At 38.4% G+C, this 13,158-nt stretch overlaps 2 protein-coding genes across 12 annotated transcripts in view; both read right to left on the reverse strand.

Annotated features, from left to right (window-relative positions):
• Positions 1–3,932, reverse strand: part of LOC123518912 (sodium-coupled monocarboxylate transporter 1-like) — a 36,623-nt gene extending 32,691 nt beyond the window's left edge. The window contains exon 1 of the mRNA XM_045279982.1: positions 3,774–3,932. The gene's annotated coding sequence lies outside the window, so the exon portion shown is untranslated. The remainder of the gene's footprint in view (positions 1–3,773) is intronic.
• Positions 3,933–4,885: 953 nt separating this feature from the next.
• The window catches only part of LOC123518916 (glutamate receptor ionotropic, kainate 2-like), a 342,671-nt gene continuing 334,398 nt past the window's right edge, over positions 4,886–13,158 (reverse strand). For 5 of the 11 annotated variants that reach the window (XM_045279986.1, XM_045279985.1, XM_045279988.1 and 2 more), the window contains 4 exons: positions 11,866–11,987; positions 9,562–9,717; positions 8,650–8,847; positions 4,886–8,307 (listed from right to left, as the gene is read on the reverse strand). In XM_045279986.1, the coding sequence (XP_045135921.1) occupies positions 8,659–8,847; positions 9,562–9,717; positions 11,866–11,987 (467 nt within the window). In that variant the 3' untranslated portion in view covers positions 4,886–8,307; positions 8,650–8,658. Of the gene's footprint in view, positions 8,308–8,649; positions 9,718–11,865; positions 11,988–12,847; positions 12,964–13,158 lie in introns of those variants that run through there. The other 6 variants (XR_006678914.1, XR_006678915.1, XM_045279987.1 and 3 more) reach the window with 6 other exon arrangements.

Genomic DNA, 13,158 nt, shown 5'->3' on the forward strand with positions numbered 1-13,158 from the left:
TTTGAATGTATATTTTGAACTCTAGATATCATCAAAAGTTAGTTAATGGTGTATTTGTTGTCTTAAAAAAATGGATAAGTATCAAAACAAATTGTGCTTGTATTTAATATAACTAGTCTTAGTATTTTTAAAACAGTATTCTTGATATGATATCTACAGTCTAGTAAGTGTAGTAGCATTAACCCTATAATTCAGGAATCAACCAATCCATATTTGCTATAATTTTGATTGCTCACCCCAAAACACAGCATCAGAATGAAATGAGTACGATGCATTAGGAACAGAACATAGAATACCCAATAAAAGGAAACAAGAGTAAGATGGTATAGCAATCCCAATAGAATGAAACAAGAGTAAGATGGTATAGCAAGAAGAGAAGCAGCAAGAACAGCATGAGGTAGAAGGGAAATGAAAGAAATATACAGAAAGAAGAAAGGACACTCAAACCATGAAGATCCAATGCTGTTAGCATACATTCCTTAACTTTAATAATCAACTCAAAACCTTAGTCTATACCTTGAAGGTGCCTTTTTTTTTTTTTTTATGTCCAGGCCTATAGCACCTGTAGGCATACTTGAAGGGAATAAGTGGAAAGCACTGTTCAGCTTCTCCCCATTAGTGGCGCAGGCAATTTTATTTATAGTGGTATCCATTTTAGGTGGTACCCATTTTAGGTAGGGCCTATATCACCACCCAAGCACATCTTTGGTATAATCACCTAGAACCTGGGCATCATGGTGACATGTAGGTAACTTTAAACTACTTGACAAATGGCATAGCTTCAAAGCGGTATGGGGTGGGATTCGAATCTCCTTGTGGACATCTGCCCAATCTTACTCTCACCACCTTATCCGCTACGCTTATGCCTCCCTGTTCAATGTATCTTCCTCTTATAGGTCAGTGTAGAGTGCTGGACATATCTTGTTTTGTCTTTTACATACATGTGTCTTTGGTAGATCCAACGGCTGCAAGAGGATCCATGCAATAAAATATGATATGGAGATACAGTATACGTACATACATAGAGATGTTTTAAGAAGAGATGTGTATCAGGATCCTAGATGTGACAAGGTATTAAAGGCATTGCACAGCTTCTATAGTAAAGAAAACATCATTGGAAGCATCATTTCAATGGATATGTATTAACCATGTGTTAATTACAGTATTTGAGAGGTACTGACTAAATAGTAGTGATGTTAATTTCACAAGATAGTTATATAATGGTGCATGGTACAACAAGCAGGTAATGAAACTGAACCTCAGATGCAAAATGGCTGATACTAAAAAGAAAGAAAAAAAAAAAAAAATGGTTATGATGTCTAAAGTGAGAAAATTGTTTATTTCTTATAATGCAAATCAAGTACATACAGAATGAAGACAAAGTTTGTAATGAGCAAAATATTTTAGGACCAATATGCAATGCTACAGTAACCCATGTTATTCAAAACCAGATTAGTAATGTAACCCATTACCATCAGGTACAATGCATTATCTCTCTCTCTCTCTCTCTCTCTCTCTCTCTCTCTCTCTCTCTCTCTCTCTAACTCGAAAAAAATGAATCAAAAAAATAAAAAGAAAAAAAGAAAATAAATGCAAGATAAATAAATAAATAAAAAATAAAAGTGAAAAAAAAAAAAACTGGCTGGCCCATAATTCACTATTATTACTAATGTAAATATTATACTAATAATAACAGTAATTGTTATAGTAGTATTGGTATCATTACCATTATTCTTGTCATTAACATCGCTATTAATATCATTATTGCTATTCTGTGTTAGAGGAGCACTAGTAAAGGACAACAAATTGATGTCAAAAGACCAAATTAGGTACTGATCCCTAAACAGAATTAAAACCACAGGATAAATGTCTTGAAACTCCCTTCTTGAAAGAGTTCAGGTCATAGGAAGATGGAAATACAGAAACCCGCAGGGAGTTCTAGAATTTACCAGAGGAAAAGATGAATGATTAAAAATTCTGGTTAATCTTGCTTAAAGAGGACAGAACAGAGCTGAAAGAAAGAAAAAAGTCTTCTGCAGAGAGGCAGGGAGAAGCGCTGGCATGCAGTTAGCAAGATCAAAAGAGCAATTGGTATCATATAACGGTATAATTAGTTCTTACGGCCATTATCTTGATATTCTTTACGTCTTCTTAATTATATCTGTGTCTACATCTGTACGTTTTTATACTGGTGTACTCGTTTGCTTATGTCTGTATAGCTTAATGTGCTAGTGTGCATGTATTTACGGTGAGTGCGCGTGTTTATGTATGTGTTACGTATGTTTGTGAGTGAATATGCATGCATTTATTGCATATGCATATGTATAATTATACTCGAATAGACATGTACCTATTTATGTGGGAATGTCTGTATACTTGTGGGTGTATTATTAATTTCTGTGCGCGTGTGTGTATACTTGTGTTAATGTACGTATATATTACTAAGCGCATGTATGTATGTGTTTATATGCATATGCACTTATACTTAAGTGCATATGTATGTATGTATGTATGTAGTTTAGTTATCTTTATATATGTTCTTATTAAGTGTGTGTGTGTGTGTGTGTGTGTGTGTGTGTGTGTGTACATGCAATGTATACATATATGTACTCGTAGTACATGTGCACAATGTAATACATGGATTGTGTATGTGCATCTGCATGTGCCTATATGTGATTGTGCGTATGTAGTATGTGCGCATGTGTATTTACAATACAACATTGTAGTACATAACAGGAATATCATAATTTGAAAATATTAAATGTAAAATTGCTCGCAAGTGTGAAGTATTGAGCTTGTCCATGATCACCCAGTACTGGATCTCCTGAAATCAGTTTATCAATGTAATATTTTAAAATAAAGTACCTTAATTTCCTCGAATAGAACATCTCAAACCACCCTTTATTCTAAGCCATTCTCTTCAATCAGCATCAAAGAAAACCGTCATGTTGAGAGTGGAAACTGTTTCATAAGGCAGCTCAACGCGTGGTTCAAGGCTTCAGACCACAGCCATGGCATCGTCAGGCCCTACCACTGACTTGACCACTTACTTGTATTTTGAAATCCTGTTCTCTTCAGGATTTGATTGACTTGTAGCAAGGTGTCGAAATATCAAGTCACGTGGGGTTACATCATGATTACGGTCTATTGACACACTGCAGACTATAGAATCCCTGCTTGACTATCACCACGATCTTGAACGCAACTTTGCAACCACACAGATGAAAAAGTAAACAGAAAAATATGAAAATCCTCTATGAATGAAAATGAAGTGCCAAGAAAATAATAATAAACTACTGTAAACGGGACCGGAGTAGGCAGGATAGTTAGGAATGGTCACCACAGAGCAAACACCAAGCAATAGTGAACCATTTTTGCATTTCGCTTTCAAGAACTCACGATACTCGGTAATTATCAGAATGTAATAATGATGAAGGAGCAGTCATACCATTGTTCTGTGTTCAGCCTCAGCTGGAGTCACTCACCCCACGCCATCTAGCAACCTCTCTCTCTCTCTCTCTCTCTCTCTTTTTTTTTTCTTTTCTATTTTACATATCTATTTCAATACAATTTCCGACAGTCTTTCTTCCCTTTACTCCCATTTGATTTATCATCATCTGTTTCCATCTCCAATGATATTCACATTCACCGTGTTTTCTCTTTATTACCCTCGTCTCTCCTACTTGTTTCAGTTACTTAACGCGTGACCAGAGAAGGCAGTAAAGTTTAATGTATCCATTCAAGACGTAAGTGGGGGAAATCTTAATACATACCTTTTCTCGTGCCAGGAAGAAAAAGAATTGCGGTCTTGGTAAAGTTGATAGCCATCGTCCACCCCTTCCATTAACCAGACAGTTACTGAGGGCGAGGGGGTCGCGGTACGTGAGGACTCGGGGCGAGGGTTCATTTAGGTTCGTCTGTCGGCCTCCAGAGGGCTGTCAACTACTTGTACTTTTTTCTATCTGATTCTTATCTCTATATCTTGGACACTCTTAACTTAACTGATACCAAGAGACTCTGAACACATCTAAACTATTTATTTAATTCGCATTATATAGAAGAACTTTGGTAGAGTTCAGAATGTGTGTGAAACATCCAAACATATGGTTCATGGCTTCGAACTTCAAGTAAGAGACTCATGATCTTATCAACAGCTTCTTAATTAATGAATAATGTGATTATTATGATCACTTCCTAGGACCCAGCAGGCTCTAGACGACAAGAAGCTGCTAGCACAATAAGCTATCATTATTACTTACTATAAAAAAAATATAAATGAAGTTAATGCATGACTCATTATTCTAAGACAAAAAGCAGGACTCCTGTTTATAATCACCATGTTAGAATATAATGATGTACAGTAGCGTGTACGTCTAGGTGTCAACGAACAAAAAAAAAAAAAGTAGAATGAAAGATTACAAAGTGAATGGGAAATAACGGCGGTTAAACATATTTCCAATTTGATCTCATAAATACCATCTAACTAATGGTTCTTTTGTATCTTTAGCAGCGAGAGAACCACCTGTGCTTTGCTGCAGTGCGGGTACTCCATTCCACACTCAATGGTTGCTACCTGTTAACACAAACATTAGTTAGCGGCAGAGATGTCTCGTGTGGTTTGGTGTTGCCTTGTCTTCATACCAGTTACGATACAGTGGAATACCCTAATGAAGACTCCCTTAACCATGAATGCCTCAGCGATGTGTGGTAGTTTGGATGATAATGTTGTAAAGAATATCAGTCATAGATTAAACAGACATACTCAAGGGAGAATAGAAAGATTTGCTAAGTTTTGATTCACACACACACACACACACACACACACACACACACACACACTGCATGGAGGGAAGGAGGCAGGATTTCGAAGCATTAATCAGTAAGATGAAACAGCTTGTAATAATGTATTTGGTAATGACATAAAAGAATAGTACATGAACAGCTCGTAACACTAAACATACAACAAATAATATTGAGTCACGTATTAAATCTAATCAACAGTAATCAAAGACTGCGGCCAACACTCACGCGTCTGCCTCGTCTCTTCTTGGCTACAAAATTTTTAATCATGGATACACGGGAAGAGTCAAGCACACCGACTCGCAAGCAACACTCACCCGACACAAAAGGCTGCAGTTTGATCTGAACCTCTCTTTTCAACCTCAGTCATCATTAGTGAGGCCAAACATTGATGCTTGAACATTCATTAAGCACACAAAGTTTTCTCATCTTTGTGACTAAACACTGAAACGTCATTGCTTTCTCCTCTTACTCATATTCAAACGTTCACACAAACATGGCATAAGTAAAAAAAAAAAAAAAAAAACCTTGCGAACGTTGTCTCTTTGCCTGGTTATTCTGGCTTGTATCTTCTTCCCTCACTGCTGATACATTTTCTTTTATAATTATTAGAACAAAATAAACTAATACTTAACAATATAGCTTTCACTTGTAATTTTATCCCTCAACAAACGTTCATGCAAATCTAAGAATGTTGTCTGGCTATACTTGATTAATTTCACTTGCTTGAATCTCTCTCCCTCGTTGGCAACTCATTTCTTTGTGATTGCCTAAAATATAATGATAATCAATGGAACTTTCTCTCATGCTGTTCATTCCTCAGCAAGCGTCCAGACACATTGAAGCATAAAACATTATCTCCCTTTTTTGCTTAACTAATTTCATGTGAATCTCTTTCTTTCACTCTTGGCACAATTCTTTGTTATAATCTAAAAAGTAATAATCAACAGTAACATTCATAGTATATATAAAGTAAATAACATAATGCCTTATTACGTATAAAGATAACATTCTCATTAAACATTAAAGTGTATAACCTTAAAAATAAAATGTAGGTCGTGGAGCCGGTGAATACTAACACATTGAAACGGATACTCACTATAACAGCTTATCTGAATCATATGCATTAGTACATCCACGAGCGTTATGCTTTACCAAATGGATAACAAAATACAGATTAATCTTAAACTTCTGTAATCCTGATAGCAAATACTTGTGAACACATTATGGTTTTTACTGTTTTATTTCTTATATCCTTTGGCCAGCAGCTTGTCATGTAAAAATATAACTTCGTAATAACTGCATCTCTCCTAAACAAACACACTCCAGAGAGAGAGAGAGAGAGAGAGAGAGAGAGAGAGAGAGAGAGAGAGAGAGAGAGAGAGAGAGAGAGAGAGAGAGAGAGAGAGAGAGAGACTAACCCTATCTGACCAGCCGCTTATCATACGTATACAATATTTTGTTTCTCATCCCCTTAATAAACTGTCAATTGCTTCTTACGCACACTGTCAATCCTCAGTCATTTCCCGTAATTTTTCTCACTAGTGTAAACAAATAACACACACACACACACACACACACACACACACACACACACACACACACACACACACACACACACATACACACACACACACCATCTCAAGCCACTCAACTCAGGAAGAATCTCGTAAGCAAATTTCCACCGCATATCTTTCTAGTCTTTAATTTGTACCTGATGAGACCTTAGTTTTGGTCTCCCTATATATATATATGTATATACTCTTTTTTGTCTTGAAGCTTTTGTTTATTCATTTATTTATTCATATTTTGCTGTCCTACTCACTGAAACGTCAGAGTGTGATGTATGTACAGTGAAGGGCTAGTTGTTTGTCCTAAGGTAAGGTGTCTCGGTATGCGTGACTTACCCTACATAGTACACCTGACTTACACTACAGGCACGGTCAAGCTACCACATGAGCAAGGTACCCTGCACTCACACGCAGATATAAAAACAGTAATACGTCCCAAAGCGTTTTCTTGGTGAACTGGCTGATTTCCACAATGTTTCTTGCTCTTCAAGCACGAATCTTTCTTGGTTATCAACTGAGTGTTTTTGGGATATTTCTAGTTGTAATTAGATTCATGACCGTACATCTTTTAAAACAGTAGTACGCTTCAGAGCGTTTTCTTCGTGTATCTATTGATAATCTACCTTGTCAAATTCTTCTCAAAGTGCGATTTTTTTTTTTGCTCTTTGCTATCACTCGTTTCTTTTAATTAATCTATTTTTTGTATGTGAGATTAATATACTTACATAATGGTAGTTTTGTTCGTGAAGATGCGGTGTTTCACGCCGTCTTTATGTTTTTTATTTGTGTAATTTTTCTATGAATCAGGGACTTTCATCAATTGACTGATTTCCAAATATTTCTAGAATTGCAATTTATGTACAACTCTAAACAATACATTGTATTGTGTTTTTGTCGTATGTACACCGAATTCCACAATGCTTCTAATGTCTTACAAAACTATGTACAAATTTTTGAATTAAGGAATTATCTTTCATCAAGAGACTGTCTTCCAAACATTTCTAGATGCTCCATTTATTCGCAAAGTTTCTAATCACTCAAAATGGAATTCATCACCAACCCACTGTTTTCCAAATATTTCTAAGTGCTTCCTTTAGTCCCAATTCGTCAAATCATATACTCACATAGGAAGTGTCTTTCTATAAGCTAATTTCTTCACAGTTCATCACATCAAGCACTCTTAATGATGAAGACGTCTTCTACCTTGACCATCACTTTCCTTTCTGCCGAGCTCTTTCGCTTTCTCGGATAAGTGGCTGAGGCATCACTTTGGCACGAATCACCATTACTTCAAATTACGACGCACAGCTATTCTCACTGTTCATCCTTTTCTTATACATCTGTTGCTGTTTCTTGATCGCAAGTGTCCAGAATCTCTACAAACTAGCAAAACAATAAGATAACGCGTTTCCTCAGGGTTTCTATAACTGGGACAAGAGCTGTGAACAGATACTTGTCTTTAGTGTCAGGAATTTCCAATCTGACGCTACACATTTATGAAACTTAGAAAACTTTTTTTTTTTTATTTATGTATTCTGTCCACGATTTTGAAAGACCTGTCATTATTTACATGCCATCTTGAGTAAATGTTACGTATTGTATTAGTGTATAAAATATATGATTGCCTTTCTTGTTGAGCTTAGAGCCGAGAGCGAGCGATGTGCAAGATGACAGCCTGCGTGTCCGCCTGCTGCTGACCTACGCTGCCCTAGTGTCATACCGATGATATCAGCTGGAATGGGAGGTCGGGGGACTGTAGGCCTCCCTCAGTCAGTCTGCTGTCAGCTCCGGGGGACGCAGGCGGTGCTGAGCGGCGAGAGACGCGGTCCAGGGACTGGCTACTGCGGGCGGCGGCCAGGGGCGGCGTGGGGATATCATCTGGCTCCTGTTTTTGAGCGGAACCTCGAGGCGCTGGCTCTTGTGTTGGTGGCTGGGACTGAGAGGCGGAAGGCAGGAGGAGGAATTAGTATTTAAGCTAATTTAAGTGTAGAAAGTTGGAACAAACTGTAAGTGTTTAATAAATATATCCAATGTCTGTATTGTTTCCTGTATTCTTACTACACATGATCACGCTCTGCACTGCATTGGAGGTTAGATACTGATAGAATAATGTGCATCTTTTAAATCTACTATGAAGTGGACATGTTGTAACTAATACACAACAGAAATTACCACACGAGGATTATTCATGTGGGCTGCCGGAGATGACAACTATTGCATAAGACTTAGTAATAGGCGAGTTGTGTGAGGCGAGAGCACAGGCGAATGAGGGGAATACCTGCAGTTGTCAGGAGACGGGGTCCTTAGATGAGAAGGAGTACTGGGAGGTGGTGAAGGTGGACCCGAAGGTGTTGTTCATGGAGAGGTACGAAGGTCCATTCTCGTGCTCAGGCAGCTTCTTCCTCACCGGCTTGGAGGACGCGTCGCAGGAGAGCGCGAACTTGAGTTCCTTACTCATCTCTGTCCAAACGGAAGCCTGGGGATAGTAAATTGGTGAGTGATTGTGGATCATCTGCCTACTGTGGTGGTCCAGCGGGGAGTCAAGAGGGAAGAGAAGGGAGGCATTGCAGAGTGAAGGGAAGGAAGGCATTGAAGGGATAGGCAACCAATGGTGAGTCTCCCATTCCTCTTTTTTATTTCTTTTTTAATATTTATGATGATTTATCTATTAGACATGTACTCTTTTAATGGTTTGTTGTTAAGTACTGTCACATTGCTTTGCTTTAGGATGAGCAGTTTAATGAAGCTTTCTTCAATTATCAGTAATATTTTTTTTAGCGTCTGTAAGAAAAGGAATGCTCATGATAATGTATTTCATGGCAAATACAAGTATACAAGACAAGCATAAATTTGTAAAGTTCATCATGATGTACACTTTTCAAGGGATTAAAGGAACTCTAAAGGTTTTGGGTTTTAGTCAAGTACAACGCACGCATGAACCACAACTTTTGAAAACGAAAAAAGAAATCATAACCATCTGCTGCTAATTTCTACATGGATATTTTTTACTTTAGATATATAATACAAAAGTACAAAGCTACTGACATCAAAGAAAAGGAGGTGAACACACACACTGGGAAGAACTACGGACAGGACAGCAACAGTAAATCCCAAGATCTCAATGACAGACAGAGGGTGAACCAGCTACACAACTGCCCGCCGCACTGCAGTCCACCTAACAGACACTCACATGCTCCTCCGTGGCCAGCTTTCTTGACTTCCATACGAACTCACACACAGCGACCACCGAAGCGAGACCCATGCCGGCCAGCAGTACCACGAACACGCCGCCCACGTTGTTCAGGCCGAGCTCGTTGGCTTTCGAGGAACTCTTGGATTCGTCAGGCTGTGTGGGGCGCGGCGGCGGCGCGAGAGAGAGGGGCAAGAGTGAGAGGCGCTGAGGCGGATCAGTGTGTCATTATGTACTAATGTATCTAATAATCATATGTTTGCTACATAGATAGTACAGAGAGAGAGAGAGAGAGAGAGAGAGAGAGAGAGAGAGAGAGAGAGAGAGAATTTCATGTATGTATATATATATATATATATATATATATATATATATATATATATATATATATATATATATATATATATATATATATATATATATATATATATATATATATATATATATATATATATATATATATATATATATATATATATATATATATACTAGTTCTCAAGCTACTCATATTCATAACTACCAAAATTCTGTCTCGCATAACAATCTATAATATTTGGATTAAGTCTTTTACTTGTTACTCAAGGTATAATTTGACATAATTAATGGCAATTCTACATGTGGCACAAAGCGCTACTAACAGGTGAAGGTAATAGCAGTTGCAATAGCCTCGGGCATTGTTGGGGCCACTGCAAGGCGAGACAGCATGCGAGGGAAGGCAAACACTATGCACTATACTCTGTATACAGACTCATGCGCACACTGAGATGTGATGGACACACATATGGCCACTGTATGCGTCTAAAGTTTTCTATGTGTGTGTTGTAAGTCATGCACCATTTCACCATAGCAGAGAGAAAAATACAAACAAAATCATGCATGTTTTATCTGACCAGGAATGGAATGCATTTCCAAAGTTTGAATTAGCAACATGACATAGGCGGGCAGTGTTTGGTGGCACAACACTACGTGATGCAACACAGCTGCTTCCTGGGGCGTCACGACAGTGGTGAGAGCGATGTGTCTCCCAGTGGTGCAGGGCGAGGCTGTGTAGGGTCACTGGCACTCGCCAAGGAGCGCGGTACGCGGGGACAAGTAAAGCATGACACGGAATATTGGCTGTGCATGTTGTGGTTTGTCCTGCTGACCACTTTGTTGAAATTTAAAGGTAGTTTCCTATGTGTTGACATAATTGTGTTAGTTATCGACAGAATGTGTTCAGTACTGTTACTTCTGTGAACCTGTGTATCAGGGCATTGCACTGCATTAGAGTGACTTGTGATGCATTACTGACCTGTATCTAATACCGTTCGTGACTTCACACTGAACATTTATTGAATGCATTCCTGGCAATGGCTGGCCGAATGTAGTCATTTGGAAACATCTTTATGAATAGTGATTCGCACTTTCTTCACACTATTTAGGCTTGGTTCTCGGAAATGAAATATATGGAAAGAAAACATCGATATACTGATTCAGAAACATGGAACCGTGTGATATACTAAGCAAAATATGATATATATATATATATATATATATATATATATATATATATATATATATATATATATATATATATATATATATATATATATATATATATATATATATATATATATATATATATATATATATATATATATATATATATATATATATATATATATATATATATATATATATATATATATATATATATATATATATATATATATATATATATATATATATATATATATATATATATATATATATATATATATATATATATATATATATATATATATATATATATATATATATATATATATATATATATATATATATATATATATATATATATATATATATATATATATATATATATATGAAAATTGTTTACTTCAATGACATTACTGTAATAAATAAAAGAACAGAGTGCAAAGAGTGAGAAGTGCAACATTTGTACTGAGCTGAACACTAATTTATGGAGAGGCGGTTAGTGGTTTGTGGTTAGTGGGTGGCTAAGGACACAACTTGATGCACTCCTAGGTGCATTAGTTGTCCTGGGGAAATTAGTACGAGGCTAGGCTCTGCTCCTTATGCATGACTCTAGCGAGACTTTCCATCGTAGAATTGCTGCAGATGACAGACAGACAATGTAATAGGCATGAGTGAGTGACGGACACAGAACCTACCCTCGCCAAGAACAGAGGCATTACGGACACTTGTTTTGTTGGAATGGGATCCTTATCACTGACTATGAGTGGTGACTTTACAGGTGTTGTCAGTGACAGATTAGTAACACGTTAAGTGGGTCACGCTTACTGAACAGACACACTTTCCCCCTCCCTTTTTCTGCTGCCACCATCGCTTCTTTAGTGCCTGCAGGATGCCTTCCTCCTGCAGGTTCAGGATCGCCTCGGAGATGGCGTTCGTGTAGGGCGAGCCTGTGTAAGGAATTGGTCTATAGAAGGAGAACCATGACTGGCTGTCACTGGGCTAAACTGACATAACCTGACGAAATTTCCCCTATATCTTTCGCAGGTGCGAAGCTTCACGGTAGGTATAGATGGACACGTGAAGTCGAAGCAATGTGGCTCATAAACAGCTTCACAGGAAGGCAAGACTAGCGCAATACAAGGGTGCACAGTCCAAGTCTGGGAAGCCTGGGCAAGTCCGTGGGGGTGGATGCTGAGAACTGGTCGAGCGGGATGTCAAACTCTCCGCTGCCAACGAATGACGCTCGTAAAACGTCCACCAGCGTTTAATACTTGAAGGAATTACGCAAATGAATATGTCAGTGAAACCCAAAACTGGGGGAAATACGAGACTCTTCCTATAGTAAAATAGATAACATAATCGAGAGGTGGTCATTTTAGGAGCGCCTCGCTATGGATGGACGAGGATGGAGAATGTCACCAGTCATCATGCAGGCAGGCAGGTGGTGTCACGTAAGATGCCATGATGAACACCACACTCTACTATGGATAGCACTGACGACGGAACCTTAGCTCCAGACAGTCCCTGGCAGACAATCATACGCGTCAAACACAATCTACCCGTGGCAAAAAATCGCAAACCAAGGAGCAGATGAGTGATGGAAGAAGGCGAGATGGTGTGTGTGTGTGTGTGTGTGTGTGTGTGTGTGTGTGTGTGTGTGTGTGTGTGTGTGTGTGTGTGTGTGTGTGTGTGTGTGTGTGTGTGTGTGTGTGTGTGTGTGTGTGTGTGTGTGTGTGTGTGTGTGTGTAAAGCGAGAACAAGAGGCAGGAGCCGAGCGAGGAACACCTGTGTGAAAGCTCGTGTTTACCTGGCAGGTGCCCCCGCCCCTCTTCTCTTTCCACCACCTGCGCTTGAGCTCGTGAAGAACTCCTCCCTCCTGGAGCTTGAGTACGGCGGCGTTGATCAGCGTACGGTAGGGGGAGCCTGGCACGCATTTGGCACAGGGTTCAGAATGTGAACCATTTCCCCCATGAACACAGAAGCTTGACTATAAGTAACCACCACCTTGTTCCTCACACCAACTTGTCCAGCATTACTCTAAGCTATGATATATGAGCAACCTTATCTAACCTGGCCGTGACGAGACAAAAAATGTTGAAGAAGTGTTTACATCTGACG

Source organism: Portunus trituberculatus, chromosome 44 (assembly GCF_017591435.1).
Source record: "Portunus trituberculatus isolate SZX2019 chromosome 44, ASM1759143v1, whole genome shotgun sequence".
Classification (NCBI taxonomy): Eukaryota; Metazoa; Arthropoda; class Malacostraca; order Decapoda; family Portunidae; genus Portunus; species Portunus trituberculatus.